Genomic DNA, 24,782 nt, shown 5'->3' with positions numbered 1-24,782 from the left:
TCTTTGAAAGGGCAAAGCCATTCTGGATAACAATATGAAACTTGACCAAAAACATTACTAAATAATGTGTACCTTTGACCCAGATATGCCTAAAAATGTGTTTTTTAAATGAGGAAAAAGTCCTATAGCTACAAAAATATTCTAGCAGTAACTTTTTTTTTTGCTGGCAAAAAAGCAGTAACTAAGAGAATGTACAACAATTTATGAATAGCTGAATACGTTGTAGTATATAAATATGATGGGATGCTATTGTGTTTTAAGAAATAAGGAAATAAATGCTTTCAAAGAGATAGAAAAGACTTAAATTAATAGGATAAGAGTAAAGTCAGCTGAACCAGAACAACTTATATTATATAAACATCATAAAATAAACAATACTGAGGGCTTTTAGAAAAGTGCATGACCAAAAGAACAACTTATACAGTAACAATAATACTGAAAAAATAAATAATTTTGCCAGCTGTAAAAATTATGGTCAACACAACGAGCATTCGTGATTCCAAAAGACTAATGATGAAATATGCATACTTAGGACATGGTAGGCTTTTAATAAATGTGAACTGATTGATTTGTTTGGTACGGCTAGTGTCCAGGGATCACCAAATGAGGCTTGGGCTGTGATATCCAAAGTACTAGTCTCTGTTCTCTTTTGCCATTTTCCCAGTTCTACTCTCTATGGAACTCATTGGCTTCTGCTTATGAAATAGAGACCCTAATTACCTGCCTACCCCATTGAGCTAGCATCTCTTTGACCACAACTTCTAACTTTGAACTTTGTACTATGGTACTACATCCTTTCCATTTTCCTGACTGAGTGTTTTTAGTTTACTGTTGGCCTCTAGACTTCCTAATTTTCTATACTCCCTTCCAGCTACTCCAAGCTAAAAATCACACCTATTGATCACTGGTTAATCCCCAGAAATCTTGCCTTTCCGTTATTCTAGTGATGAGCCAACAGGACATGACTTAAACATGAGGTTTTTATGTTTCTCCTGGGAGTCCTTTTCCTGACCTACCAGAAATGCAACTCAAAATTCAGGTCCCACTCTAGAGCACTTTCTATTTTCAACCACTTATTCAAGCTAAGATGCTTGCCTCAGATTTTTCTATTTATTCATCTCTTAATTGGAGCAATAATAAAGTTCAGCCAATATTGAGAGGTTCAAAGGTAAAATTGCCTTCCTAAATCTATGGAGCTGAATTTTTTTTCAAAAAGATATAATTCAAAAGCCAGTTATCTATGCCATAAAACATAAGTCCCAATTAATTCCAAAAGGAAAATCATGACACTGACTAAAAAAGATTGGCAGTATCACTGTTAGTTACTGTTATTGCTGAGTTAAGAAAAATATAAAGTATATATGCTAGAAGAAACATGTTCTTACTGTTTTCGGATCTCTGGAGTATCATACAATCCATTGTAATCTGAGTCAAACACAGGGCCACTGACTACATTGACTCCATTCCTTTCTCCAGCATATCTTGGGAGTAGGATATTATGGAAATAATTCCATATGACTAAACCAAGAAGAAGAAAAATGTTGAGAATTACAAATTATAATAATGTGGTAGAAATTTAAATAGCTAATTTAAAATAGAAAATCTATCATTAAAATAGCATATCTATCATACACATATGCTACTATGTGGGTCTATGTGTGACTATCATATGTGTGTGTGCTTTACTGAGCACAGAAATTAGAGTTATAAGATCTCTTGGTTAAAACTTCAATGAGCCTATTTCCTCATTTGTAAACTAAGGATGCTAATATCTGTACTACCTGCTACTCAGCTGTGGTATGAGTCAGCTGGGGATTTACATAAAGTTATTTAAAGCCATAAACAAGACCTAAATATAATATTATTATCTCCATGGTGAAACATATGTGCAGCAAATAACTCCCCTATAATTTGTTCTTTAAATCATAAAAGTTCTCTTGCCATGTTTAAAATTGATCTAACTTACCCAAAAAAAAATTAAGCCAGACAAGAATTTTCAGGAATATATATAATGTATTAAATAAGTTATATTTGTCACTATTGCAAAATAATAAAGTTTGTGCTAGGTAATTTTTACCTTGAAAACTCTGGTACATTGGTATTATGTTACTAGTAATCAGGGCTTCATGATGTCTGTTATTGGAGCCTTTAGTAAGTTCTGAAAATAAGAAAAATAAAAATAATAATATTAGAAAGATCACTTCAGAAATGAGAAAAAAAATAAAGTTGACTATCACTTTAGACCTAAAATATATTCTCAGAATAAGACAAAGCCTTGGGCAAACTCCCCAAATTTTCATTTAGTAATAGTCCTTAAAAAAAATAAAATCACATACTTGAGACTTTTTTAAGGTCTCTGCATTAATTCATTTCTACCTTGGTTAAAAAAAAAAAGACAGATATTTTTTAAATTAAGTGCCAGAAAATGGGAATGGATCGATTTGTTAAATATATATATATATATATATATATATATATATATATATATATATATATATATATATATATATATATGCTCTCTTTGTGGTGGCAAAGAATTTGAAACTAAAGGGATGTCCTTCAATTGGGGAATGGCTGAACAAATTGTGAGATTTAACAGTGATGGAATACTATTGTGCTATAAGGAATGAACAGGATGATTTCAGAAAAAGCTGGAAAGAACTACATGAACTGATGCAAAGTGAAATAAGCAGAAAACATTGTACACAGTAACAGCAATATTGTGGAAAGATCAAATGTGATAGATTTTTCTACTAAAAGCAATACCATGATCCAGAACTGTTCTGAGAGACTTAGGAAAAAGAATATTTTCTACCTCCAGAGAAAGAACTATTGGAGTAATAATGCAGATGAAAACATATGATTTATCACTTCTTTTGGTTTTATAATATTGTTCACTTATAAAAGTGAATAACATGGAAATATGTTTTGTTTGATAATACATGGATAACCCAGATTGAATTGCTTGTCAGCTCTGGGAGGGAGGAGGGAAGAAGGGAAGGAGAAATTCTGGATCATATAACTTTAGAAAACTTATGTGGAAATTTGTTATTAAAAATGAAAAGATGGGGGCAGCTGGGAGGCTCAGTGGAGTGAGAGTCAGGCCTAGAGACAGGAGGTCCTAGGTTCAAACCTGGCCTCAGCCACTTCCCAGCTGTGTGACCCTGGGCAGGTCACTTGACCCCCATTGCCCACCCTTACCACTCTTCCACCTATGAGACAATACACCGAAGTACAAGGGTTTAAAAAAAAATAAAAAGAAATAAAGATTTTAAAAATGACAAGCCATTTAATTTTGAGAAAAAATCATGAAAAGACCTACATGAAATTATGAAGAGTAAAACAAGCAGAACCAAGATAGCATTATATTGCTTGAAGAATGACTTGTGTATGTCTAACTCCAGAACAAGAACTGATAAATAGAAATAAGTAAAACATAGTTTTATATATACATATATAACTTCAGAGAACTTATGTTGAAATGTTATTAAAATAAAAAAATTAAAATAAATAAAATTAATTGCTAGGAACAGCTAGGTAGCTCAAGGGATAGAGAGACAGGAGGTCCTGGATTCAACTCTGGCCTCAGACACTGCCTAGCTATGTGACCCTGACCAAGTCATTTAACTCCCATAGCCTAGCCCTTACCATCCTTCTGCCACGAGGGAAGGGAAGGTTTTTTGGGAGAAAAAAAAAAAAAAAGGAGCAAGGGTCATCTATTACCTGTTGTCAATAATATTCTTTGATAAAAAAAAATGAGTCCTTGATAGCCATCACTCAAATAAATTAATCATATTGACAGCCATCCCTCCCTAATCTAAGATCCATTCCTGATTGAGGAGAAGACATATATACACATATACCTACCCCTTGGGTTTAGAAAAGTACTGAGTATCCAGAAAAATACAATGGACAGCAAATTGACTTTGGAATTTTTTTTTACACAAAGTTCTCCTACATAATTCTAATAATAGACCTTGAGTCTATTTTATGATATAGTTGCCAAGTACAGATCTAAGATAGTCACTCCAGTGAGTATAGTGAAGAGTTGCCTCAGGCTATGCTAGCCAATAGGATTAGCAATTTTTTTCATTTAGACTTCTTTATAAAATGTGTTGCCAGAATGATATAATATCATCAGTGCAGAGCCAATATACTGAAAACTCCTTCATTTTAAGAATAATTTACCTTTCTGCCATGGACATTTATAACCACTTTTCAAGCATACAATTTTTTTTTTATTTTAAAAGCTTCCATGCTTTCTTTCCACCATCTATGAAGCCAGCATGGTACAATTTTTTCCTTTTTTCTTTATTCATCTGTTTATTTATTCATTTCATTTTTGCTTATTCAGCAATTCTTTTATAAATGTATTATATTTTTCCATGGTTACATGCATAATACAATTTTTTAAAACATCAGTAACTTTAGAGTCAGAAAACTTGGGTTCAAATACCACCTCTATTGCTGTGGACCTAAGTCAAATCACTTAAATTCCCTGGGCCAGCATTTCCTTATCTGTGGAATGAGGGGATACAGGGAAGCTAAGTGGCACAATGGATAGAGTGTCAGGCCTGTTAATGGGAAGACTCATCTTCCTAAATTCAAATCTGGCCTCAGACACTTACTAGCTATGTAACCCTGTGCAAGTCACTTAACTCTGATTCAGTTCCTTATCTGTAAAATGAGCTGAGAAAGAAAATGGCAAACCATTCCATTATCTTTGCCTGGAAAATCCCAAATAGAATCACCAAGTCAGATACAACTGAAAAGACTGAACAACAATAAGAATGAGCAAATTGAATTGAATGAATTCTTGGGTCTCTTCCAGCTCTAGATATAGCACCTACCTTAACTTTTCTCCTAAGCTTTACATAGGAAAGCAGAAGAAACAATCATATCTATGTTGTCAGCACTGACCTAGCTATTACATGTCAAAATATTATTACACAGTTCAAACCTTTATTAAATTTCCAAAAATCATACTTCTAACAATTATCTTTTAAGCAAATAGACTCAAATAACATAATAATGTACTCTAGGTCTAAAAGAGTTTTTTTTAATTAAAATTACACTCACGTGGAGGGTAGAGGAATCCATAACTTAGCTTTGGATTATTTTTATAAAATGAACACTTCCGGATGGGACTTGGAGGTATTCGATGGTCCTGGTAGAAGCAGTTTGAAAAGTCTTCTGCAGAGAAACTATCCTAATGAACAAAATAAGATAAACTTAAAGAAAAGCTAGAGGCAAATGTCATGAGAATTTGAGGAGATAGAGGTCATTTTTACCAGGGAGGGGTTGAACAAGGCTTCATGAACAAAGTCTGATTCATATAGCTCTGAACTGGCAACTGGAGGAGAAAGACTTTGAGAGATGATCTCTGTCCTCCTTGCTACTCACCTCTCTCTAGGTCTTAGGAACACCACTCTCCTGTTTTTCCTCCTTCCTCTCAGGCCACTCCTCAGTATCTTTCCCTAGATCTTCCTTCAGATCAAGTCCTCTAATTAACTACAGGCACCCTTTGGGGTTCTGTACTGGGCCTTCTTCTCTTCTCCCTCTGTACTATGTCACTTGGTGATCTCATCAGCCCCCATTAATTTAAGTACCATCTTTTATGCTAATGATGCCCATATTTACTTTTTATGCCTCCCTTCCTACTCTCTACTCTCTATACTACTCTACTGCTACTCCTCACATCTCCAACTGCTTTTTAGACATCATGAACTGGATGTCTAGTAAACATGTTCGACTCCATATGACCAAAGCAGACCTTGTTATCTTTCCCCTACCCTACCTACCTTCCCTTTTACTACAGAGGGTAACACCATCCTCTTAGTCTTTTAGGCTCACAACCTATAAATCATCCTGGATTTCTCACTATCTCTCCCACTCCCACATCCAATTGGATGCCACGGTCTGCTGATTTCACCTTTGCATCATCTCTCTTGAATATGTCTCCTTCTCTCTTCTGAGGCTTCAACATCTGTCACACCTATATTATTTCAACAGCCTGCTGGTGCATTTGCCTGCCCCAACTCTTCCCATGCTCCAATATATCCTCCATTCTTCCATTAAAGTGATTTTCTTAAAGTGTAGGTCCAATCAGATCTCTCTCTCTCTCTCTCTCTCTCTCTCTACCTCTTCCTTTCTCTCTCTTTGCCCCTCTCTCTCTCCTTCTCTCTCTCTCACACACACAGACACAGACAGACAGACAGACAGACACACACACACACACACACACACAAACTCCCCACTTAATAAACTCCAATGACTTCCTATTGCCTCCAGGAGAAAATAGAAAAATGTTCTGTTTAGCATTCAAACATAAAAAATGTTTAGCATTTAGCCCTTAAGAATCTAGTCCTTTCCTTCCATTCTAGTCTTCTTATCCCTTGCTCCTAAACACATATGCTTTGATCCAGTGTCACTGGCCTCCTGGCTGTTCCATGAACCAGATGGTCCATCTCTGGACTCTGGCCATTCTCTCTGGCCATCCATCATGCCAGAAATTCTCTTCTTCCTTTCCTCTTATTACTAACTTCTCTGGCTTCCTTTCAGCCTCAACTAAAACTCTACTTTTTATAGTATTTCCCAACATAGCTTAACTGCCTCTACTGTTACATTTTATTTATTCTTTATATACATATATTTGTACATATGTACATATATTTCATTGCATGTTGTCTCCCTCATTAGACTGTAAGTTCCTTGAGAGATGGGACTGTCTTTTTGTTATTTTTGTATCCTCAGCTCTTAGTACAGTACCTGGTACATAGTAGGCACTTAATAAGTGTTGATTGATTGATGGATGAATGGATGGAATGGAGAAGTGAAACACACAGATGGAAGAGGACAACATGAGAATGGAAAACAAAGAGTAATCTATTGTTAGCATAGAATATGTGAAGCATGACATAGTTGCAAATATAAGATAGTTCTAGACTGTTAGGGACCTTGAATGTCAAATCCAGAGGTACATTATTTATTAGTCAGTTATTACTGGCTCCCCAAAGATTTGTGAGCAGAGGAGTAACATGATCACAGCAGTATGTAGGAAGTTAAAAGATTACTTGAGCAGTAGTATGGAAGACAGAATAGAAAGCTGATAGACAGGAGATGGGGAGACATGTTAGTAGGTTAATAATCTAGGCAAGAAAGCATGAGAACTTGACCTAGTATAGTTGAAAAAGAAGAAAAGGGAAGGCTCTAGACGTAAGACATTAAGGATAGAAACAGCATTATTTGACAACTAAGTTGATATATACAGTGAAGTGCTAGCCACATACTATACTCTAAATAACTAACTGCTGAGTGAATAAGTGAATGAAAAGATTACAATTCAGGCAAATTCCTGGTCAGTCTACCCAACTAAACCAGATTGACTCCATAGGTATCAATCAGTACTTTAAAAAGACAATTTTAGAATGTTACAGCTGAAAGGGACTTTAGAAATTATTTAGACCAAACACCTAATTTTAGAGATGAAAAAATTGATGTTAAATCGCTTTCACAAGGTCATAGAATCAATTAAAGACAAAGTCTATTTGAGTCTCAGAGAATGCTACAATTAGGTAAAACATTCAGATATCTAACCTAACTTCTTCATTTTCCAGACATGGAAGCCAAGTCTCTGAGAATTTAAGTTAAGCAATTGGCCCCCGATCACCTAGACCATAGAAAGAAGAGCTGAGACTGACTGGGATACAAATCCCCTAGATCTCAGTCTTTGGTTATAAAGTAAGATGGACTATGAACAAAGGTTTCCTTATTATTTTGCCTAAAATTTAAGCCATCTTTGAGGAGGGGCACATCACAGTCACATATACTTGCATTTTTGTCAACAGTATAGGAACTCCACAGCGGCATCGTGATGTCACGGCTGTATGCATTTATGAACTGGTGTTGATAAAGAAGACAAAAAGTGCTGTTCTTTTGGAGTACCCTAGGCCTTCCATAGGGCAGGATATTACGCTTGATCACCTTTTCTAAGAAGGAAAAAAAAACAGGACAAAGTTACCATTTTAATACCTTTAGTATATCTGCAAAAGTGAAAAATATTTTCTCCATATACATTCATTTCCTATTTGACTCTGTTTATCCCAATTTGGAAGTCAGCTTTAATGCTCTAAACTTTTTGTAAATAGTTACATTATTAAACATTTTTAAAAAGATCATTGTATCTTATGCCTATGAACAGATAAAAAGAAAACAAGAATAACAAACCACTGTGGCTTTAGAAAATCCAAATTTACTAGTATATGCTTCATTAAGTAAGACCGTTTCAAAGTGGGTTTATGAAATGTTCCAAACTCCTTTGTTCTTTATTATTGTCAAATTTGATGGTCTTTAATATTAATTCTTCCTAGCTTTCTGACCTATCCTAGAACGACAATTTCTTAACATCTGAAAATAAACTAGTTTTTTTGAGGGGGTGAGGGGTAGAAAGTGATTTTTTTTGTGGATAACCAAATTATACAGCATATAGGTTAGCAACTGTGAAACTAAAAATTAATGAATTATAGAATCTTAGATTTGGCAAAGATCTTAAAAGTCACTTAACATAATCTGTATATGAGAAGGAATTCCCTTTTTATGACATCCCCCAATTACTGTTGTAGTCATCCAGATTTAGCTGAAAATCTTCCTCAGTAGTATGATGTGCAATGAGAATATCAATTTTACTTTTAAACATCAATGTTAGGAAGTTTTTTTTTTTCCCTTAGAGAAGAGAAAAAAATCTATCTTCTACTCATCTTGATTTTCTACCCTCTTGAGGCCAAGTAAAACAAGTTTAATCTTTCAAAAAATAGTAGCCCTTCAAATCTTGGACAGTTATTTTGCCATCCTATTTCCTGTCTTCTTTAGGATAAGAGTCCCTACATCCTTCAACTAATATTTATATGGAGTGATTGCCAGTTCTCACCATTCTGTTTATTCTCCTTCAGATACACTCTATCTTATTAATGCCCTTCCTAAAACATAACCCTCAGACTGAGACACAATAATCTGGACATAACCTAAATAAGGCAAATTATAGGGGGATGACAATTTCTTTCAATCTGGATACTATATTTCTTCAATACTTCAAGGACCCTGACTTGGTCTGGATGGGGATTCCATCTATAAATGCCTCTTGTAGTCCCTTTCTGGCTTAGTAGGTGATCTTTGAGGATGTCTATGAGCAAAACAAACAAAAATATGTATCATGCTGTGGCTAACCTTGTGAGAAACCTCTCTCAATTTAGGTAGGCTGGTCTATAGACAACAGAACATCACTGGAACTATAACTTGGAGCTTTGCTTTGCTTTGTTTGCTAACTTTATAAAAGCCATAATGGTTTTTGCTTTCCACTGACATAGGTTTTAAGAACCAAATCTAACCTCCTGTCATCATAATGATGTATTAGAAAAATATTTTTCTTCTATTATTCCAGGCTACTCTGATACATACTGGCTATGGGATACTGAACAAGTCATTTAACTCTATCTGTCCTAAGGAACTCTAAGTCAAAGAAAATATACCAAACTCCATTGGTATTGGGGAAGTTTCTTTCTTCTTTATGCCAATGTCATAAAAGGTCCAATCCCAATATTTATACCTAACATGGGCTACACTTACAACTATTCTCTTAACTTCCAATTCAGATCATTGATTTTTGTTGTGTCAAGTCACATTATTGTCTCATTGCACTTGCTTTCCACAAAAATGGCATAAGGCAACTAGGGAGTGCAGCGTTGAACCTGAAGTCAAGAACATGAGTCCAGATCTCCCATTGGACACTAACTAGCTGTGTGACTCTGAGCAAGTTACTTAACTTCTGTTGGATTCTATTTTCTCAACTGTAAAATGGAGGTAATAATAGCATTTCCCTTTCAGGACTGTTGTGAAGATCAAATGAGATAAAATTTGTAAAAACCTAGCATAGCATCTGGCACATAGTAGACACTATATAAATGTGTGTTCCCTTTCTCTTGTCTGCCTCACTTTCCTTATCTGTAGAATGTATTAGAACTTACCTTCCAAGATTGTTGCAAGGATTAAATAAGTTAATATTTGTAAAATAACTTTGAGAACTTTAAAGAGCTACAAAAATAATTAAAATTCTTTTTCACTTTGTCTAGCCACGTCTAAATGAGCAAGTGACCTCTGAACCAATATAAGACTTTACATTTATTTATTCCTATGAATTGTCACCTTATTCAATTCAGTCAAGATTTCTGATCAGATTTCTGACATCCTTTTAGATCTTGACTCTACCATCCAGCACATTGGAAATATAAGACAAACTTCATAGGCTAACTAAAAATTCTGATCAAAATATAATCTGAAAAGCACAATTACATTAAAAAGGAAATTGAAGCAACAGAATCTCCATACAAGAAAATCAGACACTATCAGATTTAAAGTTGAGAATTCAGTAGCCCCCAGTGTTCTCAGAATGTTTAGAAGATTGATGTTTAAATTAATTCAAGCTTCATCTAAATTACACCAAATGCACAGATAAAAGTTGATTTTTAAAAATCAGTCATTTGAAGATTCCTAATTTTTATTCAGATGTTTATCAGCCCAACTTTAGGTACACTAACTTTAACATGGCCCCTGATGCCTAGCACAGTATCCCATGGACATAGAAGTCTTAGAAGAAGCTATTGATGGCCATCATCTGAGACTTTATTATTAAGTATCACACATCTTCAAAATATCTTCCCTGTGGTTATAAAGAGTGATTCAGTTCCCACTAAATATGATATCGCTCACTATTTCCAGTGTAAATATTCCTGTCCCCCTTATGACTAATAGTCTAGACTGTCCAAAACAAAGAAATCTCTGTGTTATACCAGGTAGGGACATTAATAGTAGAGGCTTCTCTCTGAGACTTTTCTGTAAGAAACTCCTATGTTTCTTATGCTGCTAACTAAAAATTCACTTCTGTATTTATTCTTATTTTACATCAAAACAAAACTCTCTTACCTTCTTCTGTGGTCATATTTAACTCTGATTGAAAATCCACTATGGATGAAACCTAAATTTTTGAAAAACAAAATTAGAAATTTACATAAATTTCTAAAATTATCACAATTTATAGTTAAAATGTAAGAACTGGATATCATAATTAACTAATGTTGATCCTGTATAAAATTGGAAGTTCAAGTCTTCTGTGGGAAAATGCTATTGTGAATGATTAGAATTCCATAAAAATTTCATAATTATGCTTTTAAGATAAGTAAAACATTGGAAATACATAAATCGAAAACTAGTTATTACATGCCACCTCTATTTGCCTCTTTTCCCACCATTTTCACAAATTTTAGTCAGACTAGAGGCTAGCAGAAAAAAGGAAAGCAGCCTCTAAATATATTTATAGATGATTATTCCACTTTTTCTACAATATCTCATCACATGTTAATCACCTGTGCAGGCCCTTAACAATAAACATGTAATAGAAGGCAAGTAAAATGCATTAAATTTGTTGCCAAATAAACCCTTTCTCTCTTCTCCCTCAACTTAATAACATAAATGACAACACAGAAAATAAAGATGATATTCTATTTAATTGTGTCTCATGTTCTCTTTATTTCTGTGTCTCTCTCTGTCTCTGACTCTAATAGCATACAATGCAATATACTCCACTGTATAATAATGACTTCTCTCCTTCATCTTAATAAGATTAGAGCAAACCACTGGAAAAAAAAACACAAAAGTCAAAGTACAAAACTGGGATGTCAACCCCAAAAACTAAAACAACAACAACAAAAAATTCCAACTTTCCAAGAATTATAAATCTATTTCCTACATCATCAGATTTTTATTTCATCATTAAACATGCATCAAATTGCCTTCTACATTATTTTGGACACTGCAAAATTATAACACTCTGATGAGTATCTTCAGCCTCCTTACCGAGTCACAAGAACAACCGAGGTTGTCTCTTGTTTTCTTTGTAAAAGGGCATTTTGCTGGATGGCTCACTTCTTTGGGATGCTCTGGTATGTGAACAGGTTCCTTCAGAAGATGGTTAAGACTTCCATGTGTTCCATTATTTGGAGCTGGTTTCAAATTCAGTAAATCTGTAATGATTTGAAATAAATTCAATATTAAAGAAGGTGGAAGTGATAGATCTTTCTTAAATGACATTTTTTGAGACTGGGCTTTCCTATCTCACCCACCCCAGAAGTATGGTGACCATTCATATGCCTGATCCCCACACAAGAACTATTACCTGCTCTATTTCTGACCCATGCTAGTTTCCTTCTCCTTAGGAAGTGTAGTGGATCCCTGCTTCTGGATGCTCATAATTTAGGTGCTGTATTTAGTATGTACCCTCAGTGGACTTAGCCTACTGCAACTCAGAACTTCTGAGTTAAAGCAATCCACCTTCAGTCTCCTAAATAGCAGGAATTAAAGGTCTCTGCCACTGTGCTCAGTAATTGTGTTATATTCTTAAAATCAAATGCATATAAACTTTTATAAGATCTGTGCAAGGAGAAAAATCAAGGTATTTATACTGCTTTCATTTATTTCTTGGTGGATTTTAACTACACTACTTTTATTGGAAACTTGAAAAGATTTGACACTATACTTGTTTATAAAATTTTCTGCTGAAAATAATTTGTACCCCTAAAATTCTGAGATTAGTCTTCTACTTTCCCCCAAAACATGATCTTCCATATCCCTACTCTTTAATTTTGCACATGTCTCCCCTATATCTGCAACTTAATAAATATTTGTTAATAGAGTGAAGAGGGAAGTAAAAATATCAGAGTTTGTTCCAAAAACATGTATACTGTACCACTCAATATGTATTCATAAACTGCCTTATTAACTATACTTTAATTCTAAGTAAAGGCTCAGAAATCATAAATCAGTTGAAACTTACCACATATTAAGTTATAAACTTCAATGTTTTCAAAGGGTTCAACTTTAGTATTATGCTTAAATGCGGGTCCATAGGCAATGAAGAAGGCCTAAGTTTCAGCAAAAAAGAAAAAAAGGAAAAATATTTAATATTAAAATACATTGAAATGTGCCATAAGAGTTTTCATGTATAGTATTTAATTTAATAACTCATTTGTAGAGTCAGTGGAAGGTTATAAGGAAAATATCAATCAATAAAGAAATATCTTTTAATATTAATAATAACAATATCTTACACTGATCTACTTAGTATAAACTATCCTATAAGATAGATGGGAATATTATTATTATTATTATTATCATCATTTAATAAATGGGAAAACTAAAGTTCAAAAATTTTAAATAATTTGCCAAAGGTTGATTAATCAAGCATTATTAAGTGCCTACCATGTATTGTCTAAGCACTAAAAATTCAAAGACCAAAATGAAAAACTCTCTACCCTTAAGAAGCATACATTCTAGAAGGGAGGAGATTTACACAAAATAAATACAAAGTAATTTCAGATAGAGGAGTCACTATGATCAAGAGAATTATAACAAATATCATGTGGAAACTGGTTCTTGGGTCTGACAGTTTCAAAGGAAAGAAGAGATTCAAAGAAGTGAAAGTGAGGAGGGAGTATATTCCAAAATATGGGGAGCAGTGCAAAAGCACAAAAATGGGGGGATCGAGGATCATATATAAGGAATTCCAGTGAGGCCAGTTTAATTTATCCAAAGAGTGAGACTGGAGGCAGATTGAAAAAGATTATAAATGTTAAAGAGGAAACTGCATTTGACTCCAAAGTAATAGGGAGTCACTGTTCTTTATTGAATAGAGGAGCAAAACATCAAATCTTTACTTTAAAAAAATCACTGTAGCAACTGTGTGGAATATAGAATGGAAAGGGGGGAAAACTTGCATCAAGGAGATCATTTAGAAGACTATCACAACAATCCAAGCAATAAGTGATAAAGATGTGAACTAAGAGGCAGCAACAGCTATTTTTAAAATTTTCAGTGCAAGTGTTTGCATTTTAGAAATTAGCAAAGGCTACAAACTGGAGCATTTTTTGTTTGGTTGACTCCTAAAATCTTTAAAAAAATTTTAAAAACTTTAAAAAATGATGGAGAAAATGTCAATAATGATTAATTCATTATATTATTGTGTTTTTAGTATTCTATAAAGTATTTTATAATATAGCTTATATTTATATTTTATAATACAAAATTATAATGTTATTAATATAATTCTAAATTAATAGTTAAATATCAAATAACTATAATATTAATATATTGGTGATAATTTGGAGAATTAATTTAATAACTTGAATAATTTAATTATTAGATTGTCATTCATTATGCATTGTTACTAATGCATTATTATGTAATACAAATTAGATATAATTACATTATAATTATTAACTAATATAAAGTAAATTAAATTGGAAAGTATGTCAAGTTTACTTTTTTCTGGAGGGTTAAACACTTACCAGAACACAATTTGTCATTGGTAGAAAGAAGAGGACAGATGTGAAAAATGCTATAGGACTAGAATTAACAATACTAGGCAACTTATTGAATTGAGGAAAGAGAAGATTGTTAGAAATGTTCAGTGAACATGAGAATAGGGAGCTGAAGATAACTCCTTAGAAGCAAACCTTTGGGACTGAAAGAATGGGGATATCTTTTCCAAAAATAGAAAAGTCAAGTGAGTGGTACAGCCAGAATGAGAGCATAAGTACTTTAAGACATTCACAGCATCTCTTAAACATCATTTGATCTTCACAATAACCTTGTGAGAGAAGTACTGTTATTATCCCTATTTTTCCAATTAGAAAGACAGGAGTTTAGAAAGGTCAGGTGATTTTCCCATCATCCCACAAGTAATAAATAAAGCAAGAAAGATTTGAAAATTTTAAAAGAGGGATGGCTTACTTTAAGCCCCTCCTGCAAAGTCACATGTAAATCAAATCATTTTAAGTCCACAAGAGGAACTTATTTTTAAAGGGTTTTTTAAAATATTTTTGCAAAACAGAATCATGCTACATTTTGTTTTGCAAGTTTGGATTTTTATATTTCAGGCTTCCTTAAATTGGTATAAATGTTTTCAATTATTCATCAAATAATCTCTTCTTTTTGAAAAGGCAAAGAGAGAGAATATTTTCACTTACTTGCATATTTGAGAATGTATTATCTGAGCCATGGAATCCAGATCCACAATGTTTTCTCTCTGTTGGATTCCTAATTTTGATATAGATGCATCAATTAATATAAAGTATTGACGTGTTATATAACAAGAATGAAATTTTTACATTTACAGTGTCTGACATAGAGTAGCTGTTTCATAAATGCTTCACTGGCTGATTGGTCTAAAAATAAGGACCTACTAAAAGATATAGAACTGATCAATGAATTAGCTTTTTTAAAAAACTGCTATAAAAGTTTCATTTTCTTTTTCTACACCATCTTATTAATCGATTGAATAAAAGAGAGATTATTTCCTTTGTCTTCCTATCTTCTCCCTCTTTGCCCTCAACCCTGCCAAATCTACTATGGTAGTTTTTTGTTGTTGTTGTTGTTGTTTTTAACTTTACCTTACTAATTTCATTCCGAAGCAGAAGACTGGTAAGTGTTTGAGGCCAAATTTGAACACAGGCTCTCCTGACTCTGGGACTAGTATTCTAGCCACTGTACTATTTAGTTGCCTCTAGTATAGAATTAATAGACCACATGATTCTGACTAAAATACCACTATCTGACTCCTGGTTTGCTATTTAAATTCATCTTGGATTGAGAAAATGGCCACATATGGCATCTACTCTTTACATGGTGGCCATTGCATAATTTGATGATTTAGGTCTTGGTTTATCAGTAATGTTACTTAATTGATTAATTTTCATTGAGTGGTCCAGATAACACAGAGCTCTGTTAAAGTGCTCTGAGGTGGGGGTATAAAACAGGTGGCACAATTCTTGTCCTTATGCAATTTATGACCCAACTGCATGGGCTTGAAACTACTTGCAATACAATGTTTTAAGGAATAGAAATTAATGAAATACAAAAATTGTATTTAAGTACAAAGAAAATTCCAAATAATGGGTAAGATATCAACGAAGTTAACTTTCATGTTGTTTCCAAGGACTCATTACATCCTAAAGTGATGGAACATCATTATAAACATCTGTATTTTGAATACTCTGCTAATACATGATTAACCACTTTAATCTCTTCTTCTTCTCTCTTCCATGTTCTTCTCTTCCTCATCAGACATTTTTTTTGCAATTTTCCTTTAATAACCAGAATGCCAGTAACAATTTTAACTATGCCTACTTCCATCAGTCCTGCTGATTTTTATTTTGTAATGGCCCATCCCCTCTCCTTTTATTTCCAACAGACAACATCATAATCTAGATATTATTACCTCACCAGCATCTTTCTGGCCTTCCCACTTTTAGGTTCTCTTCCTCTGGGTTCAAAATCTGCCTCAAAATACTTACTACCTGCATAACTCCGGAAAAGTCACTCAGCCCTTATTTGTAAAATCATAAATTATGACATCAATATTATAAGATTATTGTGAGGATCAAATGAGACAAAATGTAAGGAGTTTTGCAAACCTAAAAGCACAATGTAAATGCTAGCTATTATTAATGTTATTAGTACTCACTATAAGTCCTTTAACTTCTCTCAGCATCAGTTTCCTAATTTGTAAAATGGGGTTAATAATAGTACCTACTTCAAAAGGATACCTCCTTTGATTAAAAATAAGATGATGCACATAAAGCTCTTCACAAAACTTCAATGTTTTCCATTGTTATTCTAATACTAACTATCCTCACTACTTGAAAAATCTACCACAATAATCTACAATACTGTTCATAATTTTATTTCCTTACTTCATAGAAGGCATTAAAGAGAACATAAAGGAAGAACTTACAGTGCAAGTTGCCACTGAGGATCTAAGTAGAATAGTAAGGGTTCAATTCTATCATTCTTCGCAAAATGTAAACGCTTGGGTAAAAATTCCTTCAGATAAGGTTTGAAGTGCTGATCTGGTTCCCTGCACTGAAATCATAATTTTAATTGAAAATTAGAAGAATTATTATTTTTGTTTTCCATTAAAATCCAACTCTATTCTTTTATTATGTCATAAAATTTATTCTAGGTTCTTAAAAGGTATGTCAGCAGAATAAAATGCTCTGAGGCTCATCATAAAAGATTAGAAAACATATACATGAGCTTGAAGACGTAACGCCGAAGCTTTGTCAGAGGACTAGCCAAGCTAAATTTGAAGAGGCTTGGGATCAGAAGATTGGCAAACTAACTCAGAAAGACAACCCACTGGTATTGCTCACACCAATGAAATCACAAATCCTTAGAACGCTGCACTATTAAGTCTTCAAATGAGTAGGCTCATCGTGAAATGACTGAAAATCATGATTATGTTTCCTGCTAACAAAGATGGTTTTGTTTTGTTTTGCCAGCATGCATATTGATATAGAGGCATAAAAATAAACTGGAGCCTAGTTCTCAGGGCTTATTTGATATATTTTAGGTAGAATAAATGTAGTGTCACCAAATATTGTGTTTGTTCTGGCTATTGATTATCTAATCAATCGACAAGTAGTCTCTTATCCAAAACAATAAGGACTTTCCTTAATATTGGTGATTAGAATTAATCTACCTTAACAGGATAAACCCTTAAGCCTCCTTAAAAGATACTGATTAGGCAAAATCAACCCACAAAGGCAAAAATTTCAAAATTGCAATCCCACAATACAGTTTTTACATTCTTTACTGAATTAAACTTCATAAGGATAAAGTATGTCTTTGCTTTATCCTGAATCACCCTAAATCAATGATTTTTTATTTAAATGTACTTAAATTAGAGTATATATTTAGTGAAATTAAAAAGAATTCAATATTACAAAACAAATAATACTTACAGAAAGATTTCGGGCAATGTCTTCATAATTAACTGAAAAAATACCAGATAATTAGTAAGTGAGAGTTTATTACATAATCAGAAATAGAAAACACTGTAAAAACAAAAATAACAATAAGGGGATTTAAGCAAAAGCATTAGGTTAAATACTTAAGGTTTCAAATGTCTATTTGTGAAGTGATCATGTGTTAAATATACACTCCTTGAAACACATGCACAATAAGCTGGAAATAAATGTGATCTAAATATAAAAGGTTGCACCACAAAAGCTATTTAAAAGACAATTAGACCTTTCATAATGTTAACAAAAGGAAGATCATTAATCCAGCAAAGATTAGAAGCTATCATAAAAAAATAAAATAGATTACATGAAATTAAAAGGCTTTTATGCAAACAAAATCAATGAAGCTAAGATAAGTAGGAAAAACATCAGCTGGCGGAAAGGCAGTATCAAATATTGCTGGCAAGAGTTTGATATCCAAAATATACTGGGAATTATCACAAATATAAATGACAGTCATTGTCTAAAGGACAAGTGTTTAAAGAATATGAAACAAGTGTAAACTATAACAACCTATGAAAGACTCCAAATCACTAATAAAAATACAAATAAAGAAATTCTGCAATTTCAAAAAGTTGGCAAAGAAGATACAAAATAGCAATAATGATGGAAGGAATAGGGAAAGATAGGCACATTAATATTCTCATGGGGGAACCATGAATTTTTTTGACCATTCTAGAAAACAATTTGCAATTTAAAATGCCTATGCATATGCTTTGACTTGGAAATCCCATGCTACACATATAACCAGAGAGATAAAAAATAGAAAGGTCTTTTGTATATGCTAAAATATTCATAATATGTTTTTGCATGAAAAAACATTGGAAACATCCATTAATCAGTGAATAGTTAGAATGTTTTATGGATATAATGGAATATTGCTGTGTTATAAAAGATGATAAATATAAAAATTCGGGGAATTTTGTCAAACAAATGAAGAAATAAAATAATAAGTACTAGAAAATGATAATATGACTACAATAATATACATAAACAGAACAATAAAAAAAACCAAATGCTATGTAATTACAATGACTAGTTTTGAGACAATGGAAGAGTTAAGAAAATGTACCTCTCTTCCTTTATAAAGGGGAGGAACCCAAGTACAGCATGTCACATATACTATTAGATGTAGTTAATACAGTATGTTAGTTCTGAGCTGCTTTTCCCCCAACCCTTTTTGTTTATTTTTCAGAAGTACCCAAGTAATTAAGTTGTTCTCTATCAAGAAATGCAAAGGCAAGAGAGGATTGGGGGGTGGTAGGGCAGGGATTTGGAGAGGGAAGTGGCAAAAGAAAGTGGTCTAAACTATAACTGAAATAATATTTTCAAGTTACTATTTATATCTATATATAACATTTCTATATATAACAGAATATAGCATGTAATATAATAATAGCAAATACATATGATTTGATATGAATACATTAGAATAAATATACTTATCCAAGAGAAAAAAAAATCTTACATTCGCTATGTATACAAAACTACACCTCATTCTTTTCTTTTTTGCTGGAATCATTGGAAGAAGGTAGCATTTTTAAGAGATAATGTGTAATTTTATTTTTGGCATTTTTTAAAAATAAAATTTTAATATTTAGAATGATTTCAGATTTCTTATGGGTAAGTTTCATTGACTTTTTATTAAGAAGTCTTTCTTTTTCCTTTAAATCATTCTAGACAAGGATTTGCCTAGAAAATAGATGATTTTATATTGGTAATCAGCTCTGTTACCAGTATTAATGACAAAGAAACTGACTTGCAGGAAATACTGATTTTAATATTTTCTAAAATACTTTTTAAAGTCTGTAAGTCACTTAAGCTCAGGAGTCCCATACTTTGGCAGCATAATTCACACACTGCCACACACATTGCTGCAACACTTTTCTAAGTGATAAAATTTATCAAGTCAGGCCGGAGGCATTGAAGAAGCATGACTATACTTCCCCTGCCAGTGAAGTATTTTAAAATACTTTAGTTGGAGAATATTTAGGCTGCCAGTCCAAAGATCAAAAGAAAGTTACATTCTTATCAATCAGATCCCCTTTGTCCTTCCTGGTCAATATTGATTAAGTTTGACTTATAATAACAGGTTCTGTATATAATCACTCAATTTGTGGTAAGTTTAAATACTTACGAGTCTGATGATTATCTGAAGCATCAAAAATTCTGAATCGAGCTGCAGGGCCATAAAATACTTTGACGTTTTTAACATCCCCCAAATACTTGTTCAGGTAGACATATTTTTTACAGCTACCCTGTTCCATTCCTAGGAAGAAAAAAAAGCATAAAAAATAGAATTCTTAAAAATGAAAAAAAAAAAGATCATTAAGCAGAACAAAATTTCTCTTAATTTCATTTGGATGATGATCTATGGCAATTCCAAAGGACTCATAATGAAAAATACAATCAACTTTCAGATAGAGAACTAAAGATTCTGAATGCAGATTGAAGTGTACTGCTTTTCTTTCTTTATTTGACTTGTTTCTTTTCCTTTTCTCTTTTTACAAGATGGCTAATGTGGAAATATGTTTTGCATGACTTTATATATATAAAGGTTAACATTTCTTGCTTTCTCAATGGGTAGAAAAGGGGGGTCAAAGAAGAGAATTTGGAACTGAAAATAAAAATTCAAAAGCAAAAAATTACAAATAATTTCATTTGGCAAGTTTAGCGTTCCTCTCATGTGCTATATAATTGGTGCTACAGTACAGGAGAAAAAGAAGAAAACATGTGAGAGAGTCTTCCTACCCCTCTCAGAACCTTAGTTTCTAGCAATCACTATCACCTGACTTTGCTTTGCTATCTTCCTCACCCTCCTAAACCTCCTTAAAATTTATTCTTTTTTTTTACCTCGTTTAAAAAAAATCCTTCTTCAAGCATTATAGCATCTTAGATAAATGTGATGAGGCAAGTATCATCATCCCAGTTTTATAGATGGAAAACAAAACAAGAATAGCTTGGTCCAATTCATCTTGTAAATTAATAACAAATCTGATCTCTTATTTATTGTTTTGTATATTTTCCATTAGTATTTTATCATCCAAAATAATCACTTATGCTTCCCAGAAATGCTTTTCAATTGACCATCTGTACACTTCTCCCATTTTCCCAACAGTATGTCATTAAGACAGAAAACAGCAGTTCACAATAAAAAAGAAACAATATTTTAGAGGTTGACATATGCTAAAGCCAGGTCCAATTAACAGTTTATATCATATCTACTTCAGCAAAAAAATATAGAAAAGATTAATGAAAATAGCGTGTTCTGAAGAGTCAAACTACATGATTTAGAGAGAGACTAATCTTTTACATTTTCTTTTAATGATTCAGATTTGTTGCTGCCTCCATCCCAAATTAACCAACAATTACTGTCTTTTATCTCACTTTAGTAAATGGGTTTTAAATTTTCCTCTGAGTTGCACATATTCCTTTCATGTTTTTTTCCTTCTAATTTCCCTTAAATATCAGCACAAAGTTCCAGTATCAGAAGGAAATTACATTGTGAAATTTAGATTATTGACTGATTAATAGTTGAGTTGTAATTAATCTCTGGAATCAGTACTTATGGATCAGATTTAGATTTAATTGTACAGGCCTTAGTAGTAGGGTTTGTAAGAGTATAAGTTCCCTATTCCTCTGAGCTACAACCTGGTCCTGCCTTACCCTAGAGTGTAGGGAAGATAAGGAAAGTGAATAGAGAATCAATCAACCTGGCGCTAAAATGTTCTACATGGCACAAGTTCTTTCTGGTGATAGGCAGTGTCTGATGTGAGACTTTCCAGAAAATGTTGACTAACTGGTATTTTCTCCCTTGAGTAGATCTCCTTTTTTGCAAGGAAGCATGATTATGCAAAATATAAAGCCCATCCTTCACTTCACTATAGACCAAGCACAGTCCTAGTTTAATTCACATCACTGAACCTAATGTAACCAACTATATATCAAAAGCTACTCTGGCTGTCTGATAGGTCTTTGGCAACTACGGAGTCCCTGATCTCATTTATTGGCAATTGGCTAGCTTTACTAAAAAGTTGATCATGCTCAGTACATTGTGCCTTAGTTTCTCTGTTAAGATGAAATTTAAAATGTAAGCAAAATCAGGTCCAATATAACCCATCTTTTGGCACCCCTGATATGAAGTGTAACTGACATGAATTTAGATTACCATGATCTGACACGAGAATAAGGTTTATACATCTGTGTAAGTTCATTGTTTTAAGACCATCCATCAACATGCCAACAATGTTGTCGACCCTCTGTAAAGCCTTAATGACCTAGGAAAGAGAAGAAATTTCAAATGAGATAAACTTTTGGTTAAATTTTAGTGAATAATATTTTCTGCCTTATAAATCTATTTATATTTTAAGGAAAAAATAGATTGAAATGCATATCTACATTATATATAACAGTCATTTGAGGCTCTGGAATCAGGAAATCATTGAAAGAAGGAAGTAATAATTGACAGAGAGGCAGGCAATCATGCAATACTACCGCTGATATGGCCAAAGCACCTTTGGAACAACAGTCCATTTGATAAGCCCCTTCCCTTTGCTTGACAAATACTCATGAAGTATATATATGATTCAAACTACATCTCATGGGTTTAAAAAAAAAACATAGTATTAATCTAATAGCTATATGATTCATTGCAAATGAATTTGGATTGTGTCTAGCTAACTTAACTGTCCAGGACCAAAAATTTTCTTAAACATAGAAATCATTAAATCCTAGAAAGCAATAGAACATAAATATAGTGGTATCAATTGGCATTTTAGAACTACTATCTGGAAGCATTTATCTTTTCTAATTCTCCACACAGAAAATGCCCTCATCAGTATTCAGGCTAAATTTTAATCTTAGGAAACATGAATTGGCTCAATCTTTATCATCATTCATTTTATGATTCTAGAAATAAGCTATGATATTCTCTATCAATATGACCTTTCAATCATTCAAAGATACACTAGCAACATGAGTTAATGTCAACACAAATCGAGTTTAAATTTGTCTGAGAATTGCAATAATCCTATTGCTTATAGATAAATTAAATTTGGGAGATAAACTCAAATGGATGAACCAAGAGCTCTAAAGTCAGTAAGATGAGCCAGGAAAGTTGATTGTCTGAAAATATAAAAAGAAACTTATTTTTAACATATATAATCAGGGCAGCTATGTAGCACAGTGGATAGAATGCCATATCTAGAGTCAGAAGGATTTGAGTGAAAATCTGGCCTCAGACACTTCCTAACTAAGTGACTCTGGGCAAGTCACTAAACTCCAATTGTCTAGCTTTTACTTCTCTTTTGTCTTGGAATTGATACTATTTATCAATTCTAAGATAGAAGGTAAGGTTTTTTATTAAACCCTTACTTTTCATCTTAGAATCAATACTGTGTATCAGTTCCAAGGCAGAAGAGCAGTAAAGACTAGGAAATGGGGGTTATGTAATTTGCTCAGGGTCACACAGCTAGGAAGTGTCTGAGATCAAAGTTGAACCCAGGACCTAATTATCTCTAAACCATTAGACTACAGTATTTCCTGAGACATATTTGTGTCATGCTATCATATGCACATAATTTTACTTAAAACTTGCTTTCTGTCTAACTCAAACCTTACCTGCCTACCTAGAAAGGGAAGAGACATAAGAGAGCCAGAAATAAGCAAGTTAAGAAACAATTAAGTATATTTAAACAAAAAGAAGTGACACTCAGATCTCCTTTCCTTGTAGTTCCTATTGGACTTCCACTTGAATGGCAATAACTGACATAAAAGTGTTCAAGAACTGCCTTTGTTAAAAGAATGTCAGTACAGGCAGATTTTTGCTAATATATGGTACATATGGTGTTTTCCTCAACTGCTATTTCCTGAGCTATAATCATTTTCCAAATATCTAGTTGGAAAAGTAAATGCTGCCAAGATTTAAGAGCAGCTTTTGACCTAATTCCTAATGTTCCAGTTCTTTACAAAGTTCTGATAACTAAAGTAGACTTAAAGCAACAGGAAACCATCCAAAAAACAAAAAAGTGAGAAAGTCAGCTTTCTTTCTCATTTCTCGCCTCTTCTTCTGAAATCACAGAGATCTGACGCCTTGCCTGTCTATAAGGTGGGTGGCACATAAGATATAGTGCTAGACCTAGAGTCAGAAAAGCAGTTCAAATCTTGCCTTAGACACTTGGCAAGGCGATGACCCTGGGCGAGTCAAATAACCTCTCACTATCTCTGTTTCCTTATCTTTATAAAGGCAGTAATAATAATACTCAACACACAATGTTATTGTAAGGATACATTGATGTAAAATTTTTACAGTGCTTTGCAGACCTAAAAGTACTATATAAATACTATTCATCATCGCCATTCTCCTCATCATTACCAAACCCTTCCTCAGTAAGAATTTAGTTTCAAGACTGATACTGACTCTGGGAATCTGGGCATTGTTGTTTATGTTTGGGGAGGACTATCAATTTTAAGAAGCAACCTTGGAAATTAGGAAAAATATATGCAAGCAAACCAAGGAAAACTACATGCAAGCAAATCACTCTCCCAACTATTCTAGTTACCCTGAATATTATTTTTGTTAAGAAGTTCAAAGCTTTGGTTCACTAAAGTCTTCTCATCCTTCATCCACCCTCTCCTTGAAGTCCTATAGACTGTCAGGAACTATCCTAAAATTGAGCTTCAGTTAGCTGCTAGCCTGTTCCACAAAGTCACCAATGAAAATGTACTTACTTGACTGCTGACAGGTCCAAATAAATGCCCTGAAGAATCTGGTTCTTCTAAATACAGAGTGTAAAAGTGTGGTCTAAATCAAACAGTATCAAAATGTAATATTTTATAAACACATTGAAACATAGAATAGAAAATATTAATTCAACA

General features: G+C 33.2%; 1 protein-coding gene across 1 annotated transcript in view; it reads right to left on the bottom strand.

The window, feature by feature from the left end:
* ENPP1 (ectonucleotide pyrophosphatase/phosphodiesterase 1) overlaps positions 1 to 24,782 on the bottom strand; it is a 107,552-nt gene that overhangs the window by 15,209 nt on the left and 67,561 nt on the right. Inside the window, exons 11-23 of the mRNA XM_044676991.1 lie at positions 24,636 to 24,708; positions 22,075 to 22,183; positions 20,044 to 20,175; positions 17,847 to 17,878; positions 16,838 to 16,965; positions 15,072 to 15,141; positions 12,881 to 12,968; positions 11,905 to 12,071; positions 10,975 to 11,026; positions 7,834 to 7,988; positions 5,080 to 5,209; positions 2,078 to 2,158; positions 1,386 to 1,518 (exon numbers count right to left, since the gene is read on the bottom strand). Of these exons, the coding sequence (XP_044532926.1) occupies positions 1,386 to 1,518; positions 2,078 to 2,158; positions 5,080 to 5,209; positions 7,834 to 7,988; positions 10,975 to 11,026; positions 11,905 to 12,071; positions 12,881 to 12,968; positions 15,072 to 15,141; positions 16,838 to 16,965; positions 17,847 to 17,878; positions 20,044 to 20,175; positions 22,075 to 22,183; positions 24,636 to 24,708 (1,350 nt within the window). The remainder of the gene's footprint in view (positions 1 to 1,385; positions 1,519 to 2,077; positions 2,159 to 5,079; positions 5,210 to 7,833; positions 7,989 to 10,974; positions 11,027 to 11,904; positions 12,072 to 12,880; positions 12,969 to 15,071; positions 15,142 to 16,837; positions 16,966 to 17,846; positions 17,879 to 20,043; positions 20,176 to 22,074; positions 22,184 to 24,635; positions 24,709 to 24,782) is intronic.

The sequence above is a fragment of the Gracilinanus agilis genome, chromosome 4 (assembly GCF_016433145.1).
Source record: "Gracilinanus agilis isolate LMUSP501 chromosome 4, AgileGrace, whole genome shotgun sequence".
Classification (NCBI taxonomy): domain Eukaryota; kingdom Metazoa; phylum Chordata; class Mammalia; order Didelphimorphia; family Didelphidae; genus Gracilinanus; species Gracilinanus agilis.
Note: the sequence above shows the minus strand (reverse complement) of the source record. Positions and strands in the feature narration are given on the sequence as shown.